We start from the raw sequence: 23194 nt of genomic DNA, 5'->3' as shown, positions 1-23194 counted from the left end.
AGAATGAGGGGGTACTGAGGAGACTCCTGGGCTTGCAGGGGGAGGTGAGAGACTCCTGAAAGAAAGGGATGTTCAAATGCAGACCTGAAGGATGAGCAAGAATTAGCTGGGTAGAGAGGAGACGATGGAACAGCATAGGCTGTGACCCCGAGGCAGGAGAGAACCTGGCATCCAATGAGCCAAGGAAGAGGCAGCCAGAGCAAAGAAGAGTAGTCTCCACAGTTGGAATGCCTGGGTTCTGGTTTAAACCTGCCACTCTTGGTCCTTGTGACTTTGTGCAAATCACAACTTCTTTAAACCTCACTTTCCTCACCCCTGAAATGAGGAGGATGGTTTCTGAACTGTTATGACCATTCCGGGTGATTATTCACTTAAAAGTGCTTAGTGCTGGACCTGGCATGGTCTCAGGACACTTGGGCCATTGCCATAAAGAAAACTGTTATAGCCAACTGTAAACCTAGATAAATAGATGAAGCATATAGACTGGGACAGGTATAAGTAATAACTACTGCCTACGGTCTCACTCTCTCTCCCCCTTTATTAATTAATTTATTTAATTATTTTTAATAGGCTCTATGCCCAACATGGGGCTCAAACTCGCAAACCCTAGATCAAGACTCACATGAGCTACCAACTCAACCAGCCAGGTACCTCACCGTATTTCCCCTTTACCCTGTTGTGTTTTTCCTCCCAGGACTCATCACCTGACATGTTGTATATTCATTTACTTGTTTTGTGTACTGCTCCATCCCTGGTGCCTAGAACAGTGTGTGGCTGACACTTTCCCCTTGACCAAACCTGAGTCACGCTCCTCTGAGCCCTCTCCTCAACCAGGCCGACTTTGGACTTCCATCTATGTCCTTGTACAATTCAGTTTTAGCAAGAATTCCCCATGTGTGATATCTGATCACCCTGCATATTTAAGCAAACTCCTCACTCTCCACCCTCAATATCTTGGCCTGCCTTCAGAGAGAATCCTTCTAACTTTGACATCTCTTTTCTTTTTCTTTCTCTCTTTCTTTCTTTCTTTCTTTCTTTCTTTTTTTTGAGAGACAGAGGGAGAAAGAAAATGGGGGGGGAGGGGCGGTGGGGGAAAGAGCCAATCCCAAGCAAGCTCCGCCCCATCAGCGTCAGCGCAGAGCCGGACTCAGAACTCATCACAGGGCCCCATCTCACCATAAGATCATGACCTGAGCTGAAACCAAGAGTTGGATGCTTAATCAGTTGAGCCACCCAGGTGTCCCCTGGACTTTTCCACTCAGTCGTTTTCCATCCACTGGCCCCCTCCCTGCTCTTTGGCTATAAATCTCCACTCGCCTCCCCCACCCCTTATTGTGTTCAGAGTTGAGCCTGATTTCCCTCCCCTATTGCAAAACCCCCACTGCAGTAGTCTGTCTTGAATTAAGTCTTCCTTACCATCTTTAACAAGTACCATGATGACTTTTTTTTTTAACAGTGCTCAATGTGAGTTATTGAATGAATGAATATATAACTATATTGATATATGGCTGTTGAAGATGATAGAGTCAATGAATGCTGATTCGATGAATGATACAGACTGCTATGGACAGACCCTGGCAAATAAGTGAAGGATCAGTACAGATGAATAAAAACACCTAGTGATGGCTCCAAATAGACCATAACACAGACACATTAAATGGGTGCATATTAAATCACCTGAAAGCTTTTCCAAACTCCCCCTGCCCGAGCCTCATGCATGCTAAGAGAACCAGTCTGGGAGTGAGACTGGGGTCTGGATTTTGAACAAAACCATAGGTGACTGAGCTCACCCTGCAGACACAGGCTGGAGAGGTGATGGGGACCTGGGGTTAGTATATGGCCATAAACAAGCCAGGCATCCAAAAGGAAGGAGCCAGGGAGGAGACAGCACCAGAAACAGAGCTCTCCACTGCATTAAAAGATGAAGCCTAGAGGTAGAAAGCAAGGAGAGGCAGAGACAGGTAATAAGCCCTCTTCTGTGTCCCGTGAAAAGAAGGATGTAACTGTAGGCCATCCCCCAGGTGCTGTGAGGAGGCAGGTTCATGATCAGCAAGTGTCCATGCCCCAAGGGCAGCCCATTCCTCTACCTTGGCAGAACCCAAGCCTCCTCCACCTCTCCTCCCTCCCACGCAACCCCTTCGCAAACCCTCACCCAACTTTGGTGAACCAGAAGGCTTTTGGTTAACAACCAGAGGAGCCCCCAGCTAGCCTGTCCCCTGGCTCAGGTCCAAGCTGAGGGCAAAGTACAGGCTAACAGCAACCCCCACTGCCAGGTGGAATATGTGTGACATTCCACAGACACTCCTGGCTACCTAAGAACAAAGGAAAGGGGTTTAAGTGCTTGCCATGGTAATGTGGGAAACTAAGGCAAATAAAAATTAAATTCCCTCGCTGCCTATAGCCCATTGACAAGTCCTTGAAACCGGCAGAGTGACTTCCCTCTAGGAGTTCAGGTACTTCGATGATGACATTTTGCCCAGGGGCAAAAGAGAATCTTAGTTTAACATTATCCCAACCTCACAGATCCTGTAAGCCTACGTTAACATATAACAATTCCTTTGGCAACTTCCTGTGTCTCAACTCCCCTAAGATATATGTAGGCAATCATGCTCCAAGCTTAGGGCCATCTGATACACATCTGAAGGGTCTCATGCCTGAGGTTTTAATAAAGGGTAATGAATGGCCTTTTCCTAGCAACAGCTCTCCCTTCAAGGTCCTGGAAACCTTTCTTCTAAAATTCCTTAGAGAATTACTCTATCCCTAACCCCCTCCCAACCTGAGAGTTACCCCTCATGACCCCAGTGCAGCTCTTCTGCCCACGGGTTCTGTCCCTATGCTTTAATAAAATCACCTTTTTGCACCACAGATGTCTTCAAGAATGCTTTCTTGGCCGTCGGCTCTGGACCATCCCACCATCACCCCAAAACTTCATCACTTCGTGCCACCAAGGTCAGGGGCAGAGGAAGGGGACCATAAAGGTCAAGGTGGTGGTGGTGGTGGTGGGGTGGGCTGCATAGAGAGACCCAGAGCAAAAGAGGCAGAGAAATAGGAAGCTAGGGGGCCTTGTAGATGAGTGGGCTGCGAATGGTCAAGGGGCGATGAAGAGGAACAAAGGGGCAAGCGGCTGTGTGACAAGGAATGGAGAGAGGCCAGTCAGACGGCAGGCGGAGGCCGCAGGGGGCAGCAGCCAGCCGCAGCAAACCTGGCGGCGTCCAGCTGGGCCGCTCCTAAGGCTCCACCCCCTGGCCCGCTCCCCGCCCCGCCCCGCGCGCCCCGTCTGGCTCCTCCCCCGCGGCCCACTCCCCGCCCCGCACACGCCCCGTCTGGCTCCTCCCCCGCGGCCCGCTCCCCGCCCCGCCCCGCACGCCCCGTCTGGCTCCTCCCCCGCGGCCCGCTCCCCGCCCCGCGCACCCCGGCTGGCTCCTCCCCCAGGGCCCGCTCCCCGCCCCGCGCACCCCGGCTGGCTCCTCCCCCGAGGCCCGCTCCCCGCCCCGCGTACCCCGGCTGGCTCCTCCCCCGAGGCCCGGTCCCCGCCCCGCGTACCCCGGCTGGCTCCTCCCCCGCGGCCCGCTCCCCGCCCCGCGCACCCCGGCTGGCTCCTCCCCCGCGGCCCGCTCCCCGCCCCGCGCACCCCGGCTGGCTCCTCCCCCGCGGCCCGCGCCCCGCCCTGCGCGCTCTGGCTAGCTCGGTGGCGGCGGCTGCGGGCAGGCGGGCGAGCTGAGGGCGGCGGTACCGGCAGCAGGTGGGCGGGGTGCGGGCCGACGGCGGCGGGCAGGGGGCGGCCAGGCTGCGCTCGGGCCGGGCGCGGCCGGCCGTGCGGCGCGCCATGGACTTCAACATGAAGAAGCTGGCATCGGACGCGGGCATCTTCTTCACCCGGGCGGTGCAGGTGAGGCCGTGCGCCCTGGGCCTCGCGCGGCCGGCTCTCGGGGCCCGGATGTGGGGCGGGCCGGGAGCGCCCCTTCAGTAGAGACGGGGGGCGCAGGAGAAGCCCCTCGGGCTGCCACCTGATTCCCCGCAGCGGGGATACCCTCCCCCCCCCCCCCTACTACTGCGCCGCTCAGAAGAGAGAAAGAGCCCGTGGCGTCTGGCCACTCTGGCCGCACCCTCAGCGTTGTCCAGGGCCGGGGACCGAGCCGGGCCTCGATTCTGCTGCCTGGGGCGAGGTATCAGGATTTACTGTTTCGACTGGCTGGGTTATCCGGCTTCCGTGGCGCCCGTCCCAGGAGGGGAGAGAGCACCGGGAGGCTCCTGCCTCCCCGCCCTTGCCCAGCAGTGACTCTGGCAGGCGCTTGGAGGCCTGAGTCCCAGGCCCAAGGACCGTGCACCCGCCACGACCCCTTCCCTGAGCCTCAGTCTCTGCACCGGTGCAATGGCCTGGTGGTACTGATTCCCTCAGGTCCCCATTACACGCTTGGATAGTCAGTCCGGAAGCCAAGACGGTTGGGATTATTTCCTTTCTGCTCCATGGGAGGCCTGTTTCTCTTATTTCTCTAAGCCTGGGGGATGGGGAAAGGGCTGAGGTCTGGCTGGGTTCCCTCCTTGGGAAGCTGTCCAGGCCGGTGATGCCGGAATTGGAAGAAGTTCTGTCCATTCCGGGGCCAGGAGAGAAACTGAGGCAGTATTGAGGAAAACCGAGAGTCAGCTATGGGCATGGATGCTCCCCCTCTTGTGACCTTGAGGAAGGGGCTTCATTTCTTAGCCTCAGTTTTTCAACCTGAAAAATGGGATTAGCAATCCCTCCCAGGATGGTCGTGAGGGTTCCGTGGTACCCTGCACGTACATACTCACCAAAGGCAAGCTTACTGGTGGTGGTAATGTAGTTAGTATTGCACCTGTGTGGCATGTGACCTTGGGCAAGTCACTTACCTCAGAGCCTCCATGTCCCCTCCTGTCAGTCGGGTGTTAGCACCAGTCTGCCTCCAGGGGTGGCTGCAGACTTGGGGCTTGGCCTGTCGCAGTGCTCTGGGAACAAGTTCTGTTGTTTGTCCTTGCTGTTGTCGGTTCTCTGGAGAAGCCCAGCCCCAGAGAGTCTCTTGGAAACCCATGTGCCCATGTTTACTAGAAAGCACCATATCCCGTGTCCCATTGAGGATTAGTGCCCCAGCGAGGATTTGCTGCTTGCTGCTTCCAGCCCAGCAGGTGACCCCAGCCCCAGTGGGGATGCTAGGACCCCGGAACTCCTTGGTTATCCCCAGCTCATCTGGAAGGTGGGGAATCCTCCCCAGTGTTGATATGGCAACCACTCTATCTCCACATCTGGGAAGAACCTGATCTGCCAGTTTCCCCGATACCGTGGGGCCCCGGCACCTGACCTGGCCAGGGCCTGCAGAGCCTGGGGTGTGGGGAGGCTTGCGCCCCGTGGCCTCACTTCTCCTGGTGGGGGTAGGCCCGCCGGGTCGCCCATACTGGAGTGGGAACCAGCGCCCAGGCTCCCGACTCCCGGGTGGAGGAGGGAGCTGGGAGCTTTATAAATAGAGGCTTTCTCTGGCTATGCACGCCCACCCTTGAGGCTGCCATCTTGCAGGGAGCAGCCTCGGACTCTGCAGACATCGGCCCCTAAAGCAAGAGGCTCTTTGTTTTTGTAGGGATGGGGCAGGGGTAGCAGGCCAAAGGAGAGAGAGGCTTGAAATGTGACCTGGGTAGGAGAGGACCCTTGGGGGACCCACTGAGGTCAGCCTGTGCTGGGATAGGAGTCAGTCAGACAGGAGGGATGGACGGGGGTCTTTCATATCAATGTGTGGGCAGCTTCCGTGCATAGGTGCCACCTTGCCATGTCCCAGGGCATGCTGGGAAAGCTGTCGGTCCCTCCGTGTGCCGGGGACACCTTTAAGAGCCTTGCCTCACCCCCAGCCAGCAGGGAACAGGAGCTTGGTCCTGGGAGAGAGCAGGATCCCTTTTGCATGGGTGATTCCGGGATGGCTTCCTGGTCAGCGAACCGTGCCTTGGAAGTCAGGAGGGGTTTGTGAAGTTGGCCCCGGGGGGCCAGGAACAAGGCAGGAAAACCTAGAGCATGTTCGAGATGCTAGTGCGGGTGAGAGCGGGCAGTGGAAGTGGAATGGGTGCCCAAGAGGTTGGGAAAAGCCCAGTAGGAATTTGAACCTGCGCAGATGTGGGGTGTGAGGGATGGGCACCCCGTGGCTCAGTGGGGAGTGGCTGCCGCTAACCTCGGTAAGCAGCAGATGTGCTGAGGCACGCGTTTGGGTGACATGGTCGCCTAAACTAGGGTGATTGGTGCCATTGGGGTGAGGGGGTTCTTAGGTAGCTCCGAGGAGGGACGTGAATGGGGCCTTTTATTCATGGTGGTGACGGCAGCCGCTGACATTTATTAGGCCAGTGCTGTGTGTTTCCAAAATATTCCGTGAGACTGGGCCTATTATCTCCGTTTGCCAGGGTGGGGAACCGAGGACCGGAGGGTGGCTTTGCCTTTCTAAGCCTTGGTTTGCTCATCTGGAAAGTGGGGCTGACGCTGCCCCTCAAGGGGCTGGGTGAGGGGAGGCCTGCTCAGGGCCTGGCTCTGGGAGGCCCCAGTGTGGGGAGAGGTGGGAGGAGACAGGGTTGGGGGGGGGCGGGGGGAGCAGCCGGTTCCCAGGTGGGGAGCTGCGGGCCATAAGCATGGCCCACCCAGCCCTGCAGGGAGAAATCCAAGCCCTGTTGCATAATTGATGGCTGCCAAGCTAGAGCCAACTCCTCAGCAGTGGCTCTCTGCGGCTGGGCTGGAGCTTTCCTTGGCCTCTGGGTGATTTATCCTGCTAAGTAGTCTGGGAAGGGCCTCCAGACTCCCAGCCCATGATGGCCCTGCCTTGAGCCCTTGCTTAGCCTCAGTGGCATCATCTGTGACGTGGGAAAACTCGACCCATCTGCCTTGGAGGGCTACCGGAGGTGGGTCATTGGTGGCTTACTTAGCCCCGAGTTGGGCTCTAGATGTGGCCAACAGTATCTATTGCCGTTACTACTGATCTTACTCCTGCGGTCTGAGCCCTTTTGTTGTTTGGCCATGACCTTGAGCAGGCTCCTTCTCCTGGCTGGAGATGGCCTTCTCGATAAGAGGGGCCAGGACGTGGGCCGGTTGCTGGTTGTTCCTGTGCGGCCTACACAGCTTCTAGTGGCTCTGACCATGTGACATCCTGGTTCTTGCCTGGCCTTGAGGCGGGGCTGCTGAGCTCTCTGGGCCCCGTGTGTGCCCAGGCAGTTGGCTCTGATGGGCCAGTGCTGTTCCCCGTCCACTCACCGGGCAACCAGAGGCCAGCCATGTGGCTGTCCTGCCCACATGCACTCCCTTTCAGTCCCAGCCTCCTCTCCGCCCACCAGCTCTACACAGCAGCACCTTAACACCGAACACCGACTCCCCGCCAGACCATGGCCTTCATGTCTTACCCACATTTTTCTTATTTCATCCTATTTCAGCTGTGAGGGAGCTGCTGTTATTTATTTGGCTCATTTTTCAGCTCTGGAAACTGATGCCAGAGAGGCAAAGCCACTTGCCCAAGGTCACGCAACTCTTCAGTGGTAGAACGGAGACTGGAATCCGGTCCCTCTGATTCTGGGACCTGGGTTCCTCCCACTCGTCCCCTGGCACTCCCTCCCCGGTGGCTCCCAGCCCCCTATGGAGCCCTAAGATAACCCCAGACTTTGCTTCAGGCCCCATTTATTCCCTGTGCACCTGCTACCAAGTGCTTTCCTTCAGAGTTGGATTAGGAGGACCCCCAGAACTAGGCTCCCAAGGACTTCTTATTCCCTCCAAGTTATATGCCAGATTTTCTGCAAATGTGCATTTTTGTTGGCGGGGGATGGAGAGAGTCTATAGCGTTCATTGGATTTCTAGAAAAAGCCACGATCCCCGAACTCTGGTCCAACCTAATTTTACAGAAGGGCAAACTGAAGCACAGAACAGGGTTGTAACTTGATCAAGGTCACAGAACAGGTCAGGGGCAGAGCAAATTTCTTAACCTTGGGCCTGGTTCTAGCCGGTGGGGGAGGTGTAGAAGGGTGGGGCAGGGGCAGTCCTCCCTTCCCCGCTTCTGAGTCCTCCCCACCTCTCAATCCTCCCCACACAGTTCACAGAAGAGAAATTCGGCCAGGCAGAGAAGACTGAGCTGGATGCCCACTTTGAAAACCTTCTGGCCCGGGCAGACAGCACCAAGAACTGGACCGAGAAAATCCTACGGCAGACAGAAGTGCTGCTGCAGCCGAACCCTAGTGAGTGGGCCCGGGGTGGTCCCGGGCGAGGGGCGGAAAGCCACTGGCGGGAGGCCGGGGCTGCAGAGACCACGCGGGCGGGACTGGGCGGCAGGTGGGATTTGGTTGCTGGGGCTTCTGAGGCCTGCTGGTGGGTGGGGGGTGGGCAGTTAAAGAAATCAGCAGACTCAGTGATGGGCTCCAGGATGCACTCTCTGGGGCAGCAGAAGTGTTAAGTTTTGCACAGAGGAGTTGAAGAAATGCTTGAAACTAAAACACGCTTGGGAGAAGAGGTAGGGAAAACACGAGCCGGGTCTTTTGAGAGGGCAGCGAGGCCCAGAGATGGAAGAGGGCTTGCCCAGAGTCTGCTTGCGAGCATGAGCAAGGAGTGAGCACAAACAAAAGGCCAGGAGAGCCCAAGGGGAGGGTGGGGTGTCTTGGGGTCGTGATGCTTGTCTGCCTGTAAGTCTGCTACACGACTGAGTGTCTCGAGGGCTTTCTGGAGCCAGCACCAGGGCCCTGTCCATATATGTGTTAGGTTCTATAAATCCATATTGTCCTGAGGGAGAAATGAATGGGCCTTGACTTTGGGCCGGTCACCCCCAGCCATGGGACCTGGGGCGGGCATGTCGCATCTCTGAGTTGTGGCTTCCTCCTCGCCAGAGTGAGGGGTCCTACGAGGTTGAGTGCCAGTGTCACAGGGTTGAGGTAGGCACCAGGAAGAACATTCTGCAAGTCACCAGGCCAGGCACCCCGTGGGCAGGCCCTGCGCTGCGTCTGTTGCTGTCGCCGTGGCTTCTGTCGTCGGGTTGTACTGAAGAGCCCTGTGGCTTTGGCTGCTGTCTCCCTGCAGGTGCCCGAGTGGAGGAGTTCCTGTATGAGAAGCTGGACAGGAAGGTGCCCTCGCGGGTCACCAATGGGGAGCTGCTGGCACAGTACATGGCAGAGGCGGCCAGTGAGCTGGGGCCCACCACGCCCTATGGTGAGCGAAGCCCCATAGCCAGGGTCAGGGGTCATGGTCTCTTGCTCTCGACTTTCCCTGTCTCTCCCTTCCCTGCTTTCCCTTTTTTACTTTTTTTTATTAAAAAAATTTTTTTTTTAATGTTTATTTATTTTTGAGAGGGAGAGAGGGAGACACAGAATCCAAAGGAGGCTCCAGACTCTCGAGCTGTCAGCACGGAGCCCGACGCGGGGCTCGAACTCACGGACCGCGAGATCATGACCTGGGCCAAAGTCAGACGCTCAGCCGACTGAGCCACCCAGGCGCCCCTCTTTCTCTGTCTTTTTTAAAGTACACAAATAATACCTGTGTTCATTCTACTTGTAAAAACCTCAACATAAATGAAAATGGCGTGAAAAATGGAAGTGTCTCTCAACCAGTTTTGGTTTGAGCGCAGTTTTTAATGGGATCGTACTGTGTGTCCCATTCTGCGGCCTGATTTTTAAACTTGGCATTGTTTTAGATACCTCTTCACTGTGGCGCTTATAGAGCCACCTCGATCTCTTTTTTTTTAACTTTTAAAGTTTTATTGCGGTATAATTTACATACCGTAAAATGCGCCTGTTTTAAATGTGTAATGCAATGATTTTGAGTAAATTTAGAGTTGTGCAAACATCCCCCCGATCCGATTTAAAGAACATTTCTGTCACCTGCAAAAAGTGCCATGTCTACTTAGAGTCGGTCCCCAGTCCCATCCCCTGCCAACTGCTAATGTGCACTGTGTGTCTGTAAACTTGCTTTTTCTGAACATTTCACATAAATGGAATCAGACGTTGTGTCGCGTTTTGCATCTGGCTTCTTTCCCCGAGCGTAATGTCTCTGAGGTTCATCCTTGTTGTAACAACGTGTTTAAAGATTTCACTCCATGGGGGTGCCTGGGTGGCTCAGCCGGTTAAGCGCGTGACTTCGGCTCAGATCATGATCTAACAGTTTGTGGGTTTGAGCCCCAAGTCAGGCTCTGTGCTGACAGCTCAGAGCCTGGAACCTGCTTCAGATTCTGGGTCTCCTTCTCTCTCTGCCCCTCCTCCTCTCACTCTCAAAATTAAACATTTAAAAACTTAAAAAAAAAAAAAGATTTCACTCCTTGTAATTGTTGGATAGTATTCTATTATATGGCTAGGCCACATTTTCTTTATCCATTCACCATTTGATAGACATTTGGTTTGTTTCCTTATGAACGTTCGCATACAGAACTTTGTGAGGACATAGGTTTTCACTTCTCCTGGACATATATACCTAGGAGTGGACTTGTTAGGTCACATGGTAAACTTATGTTTAACTTTTTAGAAAATCACCAAACTTTTTCAAAGTGGCTGTGTGCAGGTGGTGGTTAATTTCCAAATATTGGTGGATTTTCCAAGTTTCCTTCTGTTGTTGGTTTCTGATTTCGCTCAGGTCAGAGAACGTGCTTTGTATGATTTTAATCCTTTTACATTTATTAAGACTTGGCTTAGCCTGCAGTCTCTCCTGGAGATTGTTGGTGTTCACTTAAGAAGTTTGTATGTTATGTTGTTGTGGGGTGGAGTGTTCCAGAGATGACAGACTAAATTGGTTCATGGTGTTGTTCAAGTCTTCTGTGTGCTTGCTGATTTTGTCTTGTTCTGTACATTATTGGGAAGTGCTGAAGTCTCCCAGCTATTTCTGTTTAATTGTCTGTTTCTGACTTCTGTCTGTCAGTGTTTGCTTCATGTATTTTTGGAGCTCTGTTGTTAGGTCTGTATGTTTATTATTGTTATATCTCCCTGATGAACGGGCTCTTTTTTTTTTTTAATTTTTTTTTTAACGTTTATTTATTTTGAGACAGAGAAAGACAGAGCATGAACAGGGGAGGGGCAGAGAGAGAGGGAGACACAGAATCTGAAACAGGCTCCAGGCTCCAAGCCGCCAGCACAGAGCCCGACGCGGGGCTCGAACTCACGGACCGTGAGATCATGACCTGAGCCGAAGTCGGACGCTTAACCGACCGAGCCACCCAGGCGCCCCTGAACGGGCTCTTTTATCATTGTAAAATACTGGTCTTTGTCTCTGGCCATATTTGTCTTTTTTTTTTTTTTTTAATTTGGTCACGTTTGTCTTTTTTTTTTTTTTCATTTTTTTTTTTCAACGTTTTTATTTATTTTTGGGACAGAGAGAGACAGAGCATGAACGGGGGAGGGGCAGAGAGAGAGGGAGACACAGAATCGGAAACAGGCTCCAGGCTCTGAGCCATCAGCCCAGAGCCTGACGCGGGGCTCGAACTCACGGACTGCGAGATCGTGACCTGGCTGAAGTCAGACGCTTAACCGACTGCGCCACCCAGGCGCCCCTGGTCACATTTGTCTTAAAGTCCATTTTATCCGATAGTAGTTCACCCACTCTTTTTCTCTTATGGTTATTGTTTACATAGTATATCTTTTTCTCTCCTTTTATTTTCAATCTATTTACATCTTTAAACCTAAAGTCTATCTTTTATAGACAACATATATTTTGATTTAAAAATAATTCAGTCTGACCATCCTTTGATTGGAGTGTTTAATCCATTTATATTTAATGTAATTATTGATGTGGTTGGATTTACAGATGCCATCTTATTATTTTCTCTGTCTCAGGTCATTTTTGTTCATATGTTCCTCCTATACTCCTTCTGTCATGTTAAATAGAAATTTCCAAGTGTAGCATTTTAATTTCTTTGTTGCTTTTTAACAAAAAGCTTTTCTTAGTGGTTTTACAGTGTGTAATTTAACTTATTGCGGTTGGCTTCAGAATATTGACTTAATTCCAGTAAATATAGAAACTTTGCTCCAATCCCCCTCCCTTCTTCCTTTGTGCTATTATCATATAAATTTCATCTCTGTTTTGTATAAAGCCAACAATATAGTGTTATTGTTTTGTTGTTCCTGTTTTTGAGAGACACAGTGCAATCGGGGGAGGGGCAGAGAGAGGAAGACACAGAATCTGAAGCAGGCTCCAGGCTCTGAGCTGTCGGCACAGGGCCTGATGCAGGGTTTGAACTCACAAGCTGTGAGATCATGACCGAAGCCAAAGTCGGACGCTCAACCCACTGAGCCACCCGGGTGCCCCGTATAGTTTTTGTTTTATACAGTTGTCTTTTAAATCAGTTAAGAAAAGAGAAAAAATATGTATTGTTTTTTATATTTGCTGATGTAATTCCCTTTATTGGTTGTCTCTATTGCTTTATGTGGGTTCAAGTTACCACCATCTGGTGTTATTACCTTTGAACGTGAAGTATTCTGTAGCGGGTTGCCTAGCAATGTATTCTCTCAGTCTTGTTAATTTGGGAGTGTCTTTATTTTATGTTCACTTTTTTTTTTTTTTAATTTTTTTAAATGTTTGTTTGTGAGAGAGACAGAGGCAGGGGAGGGGCAGAGAGAGAGGGAGACACAGAATCCGAAGCAGGCTCCAGGCTGAGCTGTCAGCACAGAGCCCGACGCGGGGCCCGAACTCATGGACCACGAGATCATGACCTGAGCTGAAGTCAGACGCCTAACCGACCGAGCCACCCAGGCGCCCCTATGTTCACTTTTGGAGGACAGTCTTGCTATACGTAGAATTCTTGGATGAGAGTTTTTTCATTTTATCACTTGGAATATCATTTCACTGCTGTCTGGCCTCCATTGTTTCTTTTTTCTTTTCTTTCCTTTTCTTTTCTTTTTTTAAATTTAAGTAATCTCTACACCCACCGTGAGGCTCAAACTCATGACCCTGAGATCAAGAGTCACTCGCTCTTGCAGCCAAGCCAGCCAGACACCCATTCTGATGAGAAGTCATGTGTTCATCTCATTGTGGCTCCCTTGTATGTGATGAGTGGCTCCTCTCTTGCTGGTTTTTTTTTTTTTAATTTTTTTTTCAACGTTTTTATTTATTTTCGGGACAGAGAGAGACAGAGCATGAACGGGGGAGGGGCAGAGAGAGAGGGAGACACAGAATCGGAAACAGGCTCCAGGCTCTGAGCCATCAGCCCAGAGCCCGACTCGGGGCTCGAACTCGCGGACCGCGAGATCGTGACCTGGCTGAAGTCGGACACTTCACCGACTGCGCCACCTAGGCGCCCCTCTCTTGCTGTTTTTAGACTTTTTGTCTTTGGCTTTCAGCAGCTTGACTGAGGCGTCCCCGCGGTTAACGGTCCATCTTATTGTGTTCATCCTATTTGGGGTTTGTTGAGTTGCTTGGATATGGACATGAATGTTTTCTGTCAAAATCAGGACATTTTCTGCAATAATTTCTTCAAATATTTTTTCTGTCCCTTTCTGTCCTCTTCTTCTCTCCCACTGCTCATATGTTGGTTTGTTTCATGGTGTCCTGTAGGTCTTTGAGATTCTGTTCATTGTTATTCACTCATTTTTCTTTGCGTGCTTCAGATTAGATCCTCTCTGTTGATCTGTCTTTGAAGTTGCTGATTTCTCCTTTGGCTAGCTTGGACTTGCTGTTGAGCCCTTCTGGTAGATTCTGTATATCAGTTGTGGTGCCTTTTAACTCCAGAGTTTTCTTTTTAATAGTTTTTATCTCTTTCTTGATATTTATATGATGAGTCATTGCCATCACATTTTTCTTTAAGCATTAAATATATATACATATATATATGCACATGTTATATATATATATATGTGTATACACACACACATACATATACATTTTATATATATGTATATATATATGTATATATACGTGTGTACATATACATGTGTATATATATGTGTATATATATGTATATATATGTGTGTGTACATATATATGTGTGTATATATATATGTGTGTGTATATATATATATACACACACATATATATATACATGCACCTGGGTGGCTCAGTTGGTTGAGTATCTGATGTCGGCTCAGGTCATGATCTCGTGGTTCATGAGTTCGAGCCCCACATGGGGCTCTGTGCTGACAGCTTGGAGCCTGGAACCTGCTTCAGATTCTGTGTCTCCCTCTCTCTCTGCCCCTATTTGCTCACACTCTGTCTCTCTCTCTTTCTCTCAAAAATAAATATTTTTTAAAAATGTGTATATATATATATGTATATGTATATATATACACATATAGCCTGTAGCCTCTTAGGAGTCTTCGCTAAATCTAACGTCTGAGTCTCCTTAGAGACTCCGTGACTACTGATTGCTTTTTTCTTCTGTGTATTGCCCATACTTACCTATTTCTTTGCATGTCTTAGAGTGTTTTGCTAAAATCTGGACATCTACCAAAATTTTTTTAATACTTTTTTTTTTTTTGAGAGAGAGAGAGTCGGGGAGGGGCAGAGAGAGAGGGAGACAGAGGATCTGAAGCAGGCTCTGCGCTGACAGCAGGGAGCCCGATGTGGGGCTCAAACCCACGAGCCATAAGATCATGACCTGATCTGGACATTTTAGATAATAGAGTAGCTGTGGGTTCTGAATCACTTGGGGGTTGTTATTGCTTTGTTTGTTTAGAAACTCGCCTGAGCTGGTTGTTTCGAGTTGGTCTTCCTTCCAGTATGCGGCTGCTGCTTTCACATTTTTTTAAGTCATTCTTTTTATTTTTAAGCCAAGCGTCCCGGGGTTTGCTCCTGGGTTAGCGTGTGTTAGTCGTCAGGCGGTGATAGAGGTTGCGCTTAAACATCTTGCACCATTAAGGCTTTACTGATGAATTTATGGCTGTATTGGGGAACACATTCGAAATTCAAGCAGTTTACACGTCTGACCGGCTTTTACTTTGTGTGTAGAGCCTCCTATTTGGCCAGGGATGAGTAGGGTTCTCTCCATTCTGAGTCTGCTGCATACACACAGGTATAGCCTTCCAGACCACCAGAGATATCTGGGAGTTCGTCAAGGCCCAAACGACTATCTTGTTTCCAGAGCTCCTGATAAATTTCTGGCAGGTCTGTTCCAACCAGTGTTCCCTGTTCAAGTCAGCTGTAATGTTGGCCTTTCCCAATTATTTACCGTTGAGATTGCTGTTGTTCTTGACAGCGTCCCGTGGATTTCTCTGTGCTCCAGCCCAAATCCGTTCGGCCCTAATCCCACTACCTTCCCCACCCCCCACCCCTGCCCACCTAGCAGTGAGGCTGCCGAGGAGATGGGAGTCCTCCCAGGCTAGAAAGCCACAGGCTCCCACTGTTCTCACTAAGGTCCGGTAGCTCTTGAGTAAATATCCTCAGTTTATTTGCCTTTGGCCAATTTCCAGAGTCCAGAAATGTTTGCTTTTGACAATTGCGTCTACTTTTTTTTTTTTTTTTTGAGAGAGAGAAACAGCGAGCGGGGGAGGGACAGAGAGCAAGGGGGACAGAGGATCCCAAGAGGGCTCCGCGCTGACAGCAGAGAACCCGACATGAGGCTCAGTGGGGCTCGAACCCACCAACCACGAGATCCTGACCTGAGCCGAAGTCAGACGCTCAACCGACTGAGCCACCCGGGCGCCCCGAGTCCACTTTTTTTCATTGCTTTTTGGGAACGGGATTTGTCGAGCTCCTTTCTCTGTTCTGGAAGTCCCACTCCTACCCCCTGCTTGTAATGTAGTGCTCCGTGCTCTGGATGCCCCACTATTTACTTGTCAGTCCCCAGATGATGGATACGTAGGCTGCTTCCACGTTTTCCCCAGCCAGCCGTTCCGTGCTGGGCATACTTGCTCATGGCTCCTCGGCACGCCTCTGTCCGGCCTCTCCCCTACTCCTGGGGGTCAGAGCAGCCTGCGCCTCTCCCTCACCCTGAAACTCCATTTACTCAGGGAAGACGCTGATCAAGGTGGCAGAAGCTGAAAAGCGCCTGGGAGCCGCGGAGAGGGATTTCATCCACACAGCCTCCATCAACTTCCTCACGCCTCTGCGCAACTTCCTGGAAGGGGACTGGAAGACAATTTCGGTGAGAGACCGGGGGCCACTCTGCTTCCTGGGAGCCGTGGCTTCCTTCTCCTCAGAGCTCCCGTGTCGGGAAGCTGGCACTCCTGGACCTCCTCAGACGTGGCTCCTGTGGGCTGAGTGCCATAGTGGGTGACCTCCCCTGTCTGGGCCTCAGTTTCCCCATGTGGACCAGATGGCCCAGTGGGATCTCCCAAGGCTGCCCGGGGTCTCACTCTTCCCTTTCCCCTGCCCCACAGAAGGAGAGACGTCTTCTCCAAAACCGCCGTCTGGACTTGGATGCCTGCAAAGCGCGGCTGAAGAAGGCCAAGGCCGCAGAAGCCAAAGCCACGGTAGGTATCCCTGCTGGTCTCCTGCCCCTGCCCAGCTCTGTTTGGAGCCAGGGAGGGTGAAGGGACCTGATGTTTGGCATGACCTTTCTTCCCTGTCCCTGCCTGGAGAGGCCTGGCTCGGGGGGCGCTGGTCCTGGCTGACCGCTTTGGGTCACGCCTCTCTGCCCCTACAAGGGAACCCTGGCGGCCCAGAGCTCTGGGTCCCAGGGCAGACATTTACGGGGTGGGCTGAGGGCATGCCACAGCCTCCCCAGACAGACAACCAGTCGGGAGTTTCTCGCATGGCCCTGCCCTGCCCTCCCCAGATGCTCGGCTCTGTCCCCCGGCTCTGCCCGGGCATGGCTCCCCCTTACTAACTCCCCTGCCCGCTGCTCCAGTGCTGGTCCAGGGGTGCCCTGATGGTGTGAACCCCGGAGCTAGACCACCCACCTTCTCAGGGCCCTCCTCAGGGCCACCTTCTCAGAGGCATGACCGAGGACCCTTTCAGGTTAGCCCCATGACACGGGGTCGGGCCGGGACCTCACGGTTCTCTGTTTACTCTCGGCTCACTGAGGCCTGCCCAGCCTGGTCAGGCCAGTGGACGCAGCGTGGCGTAGTTTGACCAGGGCAAGGCCAGGGTGGGGAGAGTGGGCCTGAGGGCGAGCATACTCCTGGCATGCCGGGCTACTTGGGGGTACGGGGGCCTAGAGGCCACCTTGCACTCTGAGGAGGGAACTCCCAGGTCCAGGGAAGGCCGGGGGTACCACCACCTGTGCCTGCCCAGCTCTCAACTGCCCAGGAGGGTTCTAGCCCCAAACCTTCCTTGCGTTCCCCTCCCACAGTGTGGCCACTGGGGACCATGGAGCCTGGGCCTGCACTGCCTCTGGGGACAGCCAAGGGCAGGGTCTCACTCATCCAGGTGTGTGGGGCCAGATCAGAGGCAGGTCTCAGCCACTGGAGTCCCGCTGTGGTTGGGTAGGATGACGTGTGGCCACAAGGTTGACCTCTCTAAGTCACCTGGACAGGACAGTCTCCCCATCACCCAGGGCTAGACCGTCTCTCTGGAGTACCTTGGCCAGAACAAGCTCATCCTCCATCAGTCAGGCCAGGGGAGCCTTTCCTTAGTCACTGGAGCGGCAGGACCCCTTCTCCAGTTGTCCGGCCTGGACAACCTCCAGCCTTTGGGTCAGACCAGGATACCCTCCGCAGAGCTAGGCCCTGGGCAGCCCAGCTATGGCAAGCGTCCCAGAGGACTGGAGGCTGGCAGGTCACACCCTCACCCCACCCCCTAAACACACACACACACACACACGCGCGCGCGCGCGCACACACACACACACACACACACACACACACACACACGTATGCGTGCGCGTGCGCATAGCAGGACTCCTTCTGGAGGGCAGGGTCAACTGCCCGCCCACCACCTGCTGTCCCCTCCCGCCGGGGCCCGGGGGGGCCTGCTCCCGCCTGCGCTGTGGACTCACTAACTCTTTGTTTTTGTTCCTTTCCGTTCTGCTTTGGGTAACTTGGCTCAGTGTGAGGGAGATGTGAGTATACCTGTCCCACGTGCTGTGCTGCTTCTGGTTTGCCCGTCCCAGCCTCAGGCCGCAGTGCCGTGGCTGGCCCAGGGGACACATCCTGGGCATTTTGCAAGCAGCTGGTCTCCCCACCAGAGCCTCTGCCACGCGTAGCCTCTGGCTTAGGGGGACGCCAGGCACTGGAGCCTGTGAGTCAGCTTTTTGCAAATGTGGGAAGCCTGTCACCCTGTCCATCCATGCATCCACCTGTCCATCTTGTTGTGGGGGAGGGGCCCAGTCCTTGCTGCAGGAGCGAGAGATGTGCTGTGTGGAGATCCTGGGCCTGAGGAAGCTGGGGTGGGAGACGGGTTTTGTCTGGAGGGCTGTGGCTCCAACCGGGGCATCTGAGTGAGACGGGGGTCCAGGGAGGAGGGGGCCAGGCCCAGTCTGCGACGCACCCGGAGGCTCCCTGGCATCTGCTCTCCTGGGCTCCCAGCGTGACCACCCACTTGGTCTTTGTCTGACTCTCCGCGTCCCTACGCCCACCTCGCCCCCAGGAGGTTGGAGCAGGGAGAGGGGTCCACGTGGTATGTGTCTGCAGCCTCCCGTCCCTTGGGCCGGGGCTCCTGGCCTCTCCTTGTGGGAGATTCTGGGGCGGCGCCCGGCCCCACTTGACCCCCTTCCCCCGTGACCTCTTCCCGCCAGACGGTGCCTGACTTTCAGGAGACTAGACCTCGTAATTACATTCTCTCGGCCAGCGCCTCCGCGGTAAGCGCCCCACCCCGGCCGCCCGGCCTCCCTGCGCCCGCCCCCCCGGCACGGGGCAGCCACACAGCACAGCAGCAGGAGCACAGGGCATGTCCTGAGAGCCGGGAGGACTGGAGGGCCGCAGTCCCGCCTCGGGCCCCCTGCCTGCCCCCCTGCGCCCACGGTGCTGGCCTCGCTTCCCTGTGCGCCCTGCTGGAGGTGGAGGCCGGGCCAGCCGCACTGGACGGCACAGGGAGCTGCGGGGCAGCGGACCCGTTCCCCCCCCCCCTCCACCCCGGGGCCCTGAGTTCTGCCCCTCCCCCCCCCCTCCACCGCCCCCGCCGGCCCGCCATGGGTTCACAGACCCGGGACTGGAGACGAGGGTGGTGCTGTTCTGCCTCTCTGACACGGTGTCGTGGCGGCGAGGAGAGGCCCAGAGAACGAGCAGGGAGAGTGGGGGGCCCCGAGGGAGAGGGCCGGCGGGCCGAGGATAGAAGGAAGGAGGTGGGCAGGGTGGGGTCGCGAAGGGTTCCGTTGTCGTGGGATCTCTTCTTCACCGCTTCGTCCGGCTACTAGGTGTTTACCTGTAGTTTGGAGCATGGGCCACCCACGTCCGTCCCATCGTACCTGTGGCCACCACAGGCGGCTGTGCCTCTTCTGCCTTTTTCTCCCACCTTCCATTTCTGCCCTGGGCGGCACGCCGTGGCACAGACCCGCTGGCTCTCCTTCACCTCTGTCCCTGCATGTTGCCGCCAGTGTCTGTGCACTCACGCGATGGCTGGGCCATCGTTCCCCTGGGGCGGGGGCCCCGGTTCACTCCACCAGGCCCCTCTTGCTGGGCGCCCTCTATACACACGCGTGGGGGCCGCTCCCCACGTTTTGGTTTCCTCAGTGGCACTGTGGCGGGACACCTCGGTCCGCAGAGCTAACCTTGTCTTGCTTTCAGGTTATCATCTTTGGATAGACCTCCCACACTGGGCAGGAGAAATGGGTCTCCTAAGTCGTGGCGGGGGGAGGGGGGTCTTTCTTCTTTAGACTCTGGATGACACTTCCTGCCCCCTTTCCTGGGCCGAGTGGAAGGAGGAATATCCCGGAGGGTGGAGACCGCCCTGTTTTTTTCTTTTGCCATTGAACCCCAGTGTGACTCGGGCACGAGGCTGCCTTTCTCTGCAGAAGGACAGAAAGGTTCAGTGACTGGCCTAGGGTCACACGGTCCTGCGTCCCAGCCCACCAGCCTTAGCTGAGTGTCAGGGTGGGACGGGGGACGCTCGGTCTCCCGTCAGAGCCCGGGGGCTTACGCTGTAGGAGAAACCCCGGCAGGACTTCCCAGCTGGCTGTGCCCCACCTTCCCTGCATGCGGCATGTTGGACTGGACCGTGGTTGTCCGCGCCCCTGCTCACACCAGGCCACGTCCCCGCCTCAGCTCCTGGTTGGGTTACGGGCAGGGTATGGGGTGGGAAGAGGTGGGCTCTCGGGGAGCTGGGGCAGGACGCGGGCTCTGGGGTTCAGCTCTCCTCCCTCTACTCCCCCGCTGACCGGTGCCCCCTCCCTCCCCTGCTGCGCGGTCCTGTTGCGGTCACTGAAGCTCTGGAATGATGAGGTGGACAAGGTGAGTCTGGGCTCGGGAGGCTCGCGAGCAGAGGCTTAAAGCAGGTTGGGAGGGGGGAGGGGTCAGATTGGCTTCTAGTTCTGGGTTCTGTCCTGGGTCGGGGCCACTGTGAGGGTACCGCTTCCCCTCTGTGGGGGACTGCCCCCACAGTCCCTCTGGGCACACGGGAGTGGCGCTGTCGGGTGGTGAGGTACCGGGTGTCAGAGGTCCTAGCCAAACACCCGTGGGTCTGTCTCTGGCCACTGGTCACAGCATAGGTCCAGAGGGGTCCCAGCAGGGTTATGGCTGCCCCAGGGGCCAGGGCTCCAGGCCTGAGAAGCGCACCCCTGCCTCCAAGAGGTCTGTCTGTGTCCCCAGGGGGAAGTGCCGTCTGCATCCAGAGTGGAACAGGGCTGCTCCTGGTGGCCGTCGGGGCCGCGGGAAGGGGTGGCAGGAAGGACGGCGGGGGCCACTGCTGCTGTCCTACATTCTCACACTGTGCCCTTCCCAGGCCGAGCAGGAGCTCCGAGTGGCCCAGACCGAGTTTGACCGGCAGGCAGAAGTGACCCGGCTCCTGCTGGAGGGAATCAGCAGCACTCACGTGAGTCCTGCCCCATGTCGCCCTTCCATCGTCCCCTGTCTTCCTGCCCCTCCCCCCCCCCCCCAAGCGGTCCACAACGAGGCGGGCGATGAAGTTGGATCTCAGAAGCAGGCGGTGAGGGGCAGCGCTGGAGCCCATGGTCCTGAGGGTGGAACTTGAGCTCTGTTCCAGGTGCCACAGAGCAAGTGCCAAAGGCTGGATGGCCCTCCCCCCTGCTCCAGGGGGGCAGCAGGGAGCGGGGTGGGGGAGGGAACATCTCACCTCCCGGGCCACCGCTCACCCCGCTCACCACGGGCACCGCTGTCCTCCCTGCAGGTGAACCACCTTCGCTGCCTCCATGAGTTCGTGGAGTCCCAGACGACTTACTACGCGCAGTGCTACCGCCACATGCTGGACTTACAGAAACAGCTGGGCAGGTGCCCACTGGGGTCCCCTGGCTCCCAGGCCTAAGCTCAGAAAGCCCTACGACACACAGGGCGGGTAGAGGGCTGAACCTTGTGTCGGGGGCATCACACCCCCCTGGACAACAGTGAGGTGGTGGGCCTTGACCTCTGAGCGCGGTCTCTCGAGAACGCCCGGGTGGGAGGATGGCAGGGACTGGGCGGTGCATCTCACGTTTCCCCTTGCCTTGCTTTTCCCCTCACGCTGCCAGCTCCCAGGGAGCCATGTAAGTAGCGGCAGCGGGCCCAGGCGGGGTTTGGTGGGACGCGTGGGACTCCCGTGGGGACGTGGCCCCCGGCTGAGATGTTGCACCTGTTCAGATTCCCAGGCACCTTCGTGGGCACCACGGAGCCCGCCTCCCCGCCCCTCAGCAGCAGCTCACCTACCACCGCCGCGGCCACTATGCCCGTGGGGCCCTCTGTGGCTGGCCTGGCCCCTCCAGGGGAGGCTGCTCTCCGCCTGGAGGAGGTGAGCCCACCTGCCAGCGGGACCCGGAAGGCCCGGGTGCTCTACGACTACGAGGCGGCTGACAGCAGCGAGTTGGCCCTGCTGGCTGATGAGGTAGGCCTGGTGCCACAGGGGTGGGGCAGAGGGCGGGCCCAGGAGCATCAGGGAACCAGAACGGGGAGCCCCCCACCCACTGCCTCCAAGTCTCTGAGGGGCCCTGGGGGTGGAGCTGGGGGGTAAGTGGAGGCAGCTCCAGCTCTTGAGGAAGCAGGCTCTAGGTAGAGCAGGTGAGTTCCTGTCTCTGGACGTGCAGATGCCCGTGTGTCATGGGACTGTGGCAACCCCATCCCCACGCCGGTTCTGCCCCTGCTCGGGTGTGACCTTCCCTCTGCCCTCTTCAGCTCATCACCGTCTACAGCCTGCCCGGCATGGACCCTGACTGGCTCATTGGCGAGAGAGGCAACAAGAAGGGCAAGGTCCCGGTCACCTACTTGGAACTGCTCAGCTAAGCAGGCCCCTCCAGGCCCCCCCCCCCCACCGGTTCTGGCCCGGGTGGGAGAGGACGTGTGCAGCCCCACCACCTGTCTGTCGGTGACTCAGCTGCTCGGGGTGGGGAGACCAGCCCCATTCCGTCCACGTCCCCGGTCGTCCAGCTGTGAGGGGGCCCCAGAGGCTGAATGGTCCCAGCCCCTCCCCCAGCCCTGCTTCTGGAGCCCCCGGCGCTGTCTGCATCCACTGAGCTCCCCAGCTCTGCGGTCCTCCCCGCTCCTGCTGAGGAGGGGCGGCTGGCTGCAGTGCCGCCCCAGGCACCTCGGCTCCCCGCGGGGGTCGGAGCGCTAGGCCTGCAGCAGCCTGGGGCACACCCTTGGCAAGAGAGCACCTGCCTTTTGGTTGCCAAAAGCAGCAGTGGGGGGAAGGTGGGCAGGTCTGCGGTGGGCCTGGGGACGGGCGCCGGCCCCTCTGGGTGGACTGGAGCGAGGGGCGCCTGGCCGGAGTGGCATCTCCTGGGTGCTCCCCTCCCCTACCCCCTCAAGACCGCTCAAGCCAAGTTCGGTGGCTGCAGCCTGCACCTCTCCACACTCACTTTTTAACTGATCTTTTTACTCTGCCTGTCTGCTTGCTGTATAGCCAGTGACAAATAATAAATCATCCTTCACGTGCATGTTGCCTGGGCTCCTATCGGGCTGCGGACCCCACGGGCTGGCCTGGAGGGTGGGAAAGGGAAGCAAGCATTCACATGCCAGCTTCCTCCTCCTTCCTTCACGGGCCTCGCTTTCTCCCACAGGGCCTGTGCTGCTCAGATGGGACTACTCTTCCTGCACTTGAGGCTGCATTAAGAGACATTTTATCCCTAAGGAGAACTTTCATAAATTTGGGCCGTGGAGTGGACTAAAATTTGCATGAGGGTTTCAGCTGGTAACTGCCGGCTGCCAGTGCTTCCTGTGGCCGGCCACTGAGCCTTGCCCGTTCACGTGTTCTCATGTTGTCCTCACAGAGGAGGGAAGAAGAGATCAGAAAGAGTCACCTCCTCAAGGT

The 23194-nt window shown here is 55.6% G+C and overlaps 1 protein-coding gene across 7 annotated transcripts; it reads left to right on the top strand.

Moving 5' to 3' along the window:
* Positions 1-3742: 3742 nt before the first annotated feature.
* SH3GLB2 (SH3 domain containing GRB2 like, endophilin B2) lies at positions 3743-22818 on the top strand. 7 transcript variants are annotated; one of them, XM_043566136.1, is made up of 14 exons: positions 3743-3889; positions 8058-8199; positions 9032-9160; positions 15874-16007; positions 16243-16335; positions 17853-17864; positions 18540-18602; positions 19617-19766; positions 20167-20190; positions 20681-20770; positions 21086-21186; positions 21423-21437; positions 21532-21772; positions 22060-22818. In XM_043566136.1, the coding sequence occupies exons 1-14, from the start codon at positions 3827-3829 to the stop codon at positions 22165-22167; spliced, it is 1365 nt and encodes a 454-aa protein (XP_043422071.1). In that variant the 5' UTR covers positions 3743-3826; the 3' UTR covers positions 22168-22818. The 7 variants fall into 7 exon arrangements, with proteins under 7 accessions (XP_043422071.1, XP_043422072.1, XP_043422073.1 ...); XM_043566137.1 differs by lacking the exon at positions 17853-17864 and having other exon boundaries at positions 3744-3889; XM_043566138.1 differs by lacking the exon at positions 21423-21437 and having other exon boundaries at positions 3744-3889.
* The last annotated feature ends 376 nt before the right edge of the window (positions 22819-23194 follow it).

This window comes from Prionailurus bengalensis, chromosome D4, assembly GCF_016509475.1.
Source record: "Prionailurus bengalensis isolate Pbe53 chromosome D4, Fcat_Pben_1.1_paternal_pri, whole genome shotgun sequence".
In the NCBI taxonomy this organism is placed as follows: Eukaryota; Metazoa; Chordata; class Mammalia; order Carnivora; family Felidae; genus Prionailurus; species Prionailurus bengalensis.
The sequence above is the reverse complement of the archived record's forward strand: the minus strand, read 5'-3'. Positions and strand labels throughout refer to the sequence as shown.

Bases quoted from the DNA above. Each gene is read 5' to 3' on its own strand.
- SH3GLB2 (XM_043566136.1), top strand. From the start codon at position 3,827: ATGGACTTCAACATGAAGAAGCTGGCATCGGACGCGGGCATCTTCTTC. The intron at 20,771-21,085 runs GTGAGTCCTGCC...TCCTCCCTGCAG, and splicing joins AGGGAATCAGCAGCACTCAC to GTGAACCACCTTCGCTGCCT. The intron at 21,773-22,059 runs GTAGGCCTGGTG...TGCCCTCTTCAG, and splicing joins TGGCCCTGCTGGCTGATGAG to CTCATCACCGTCTACAGCCT.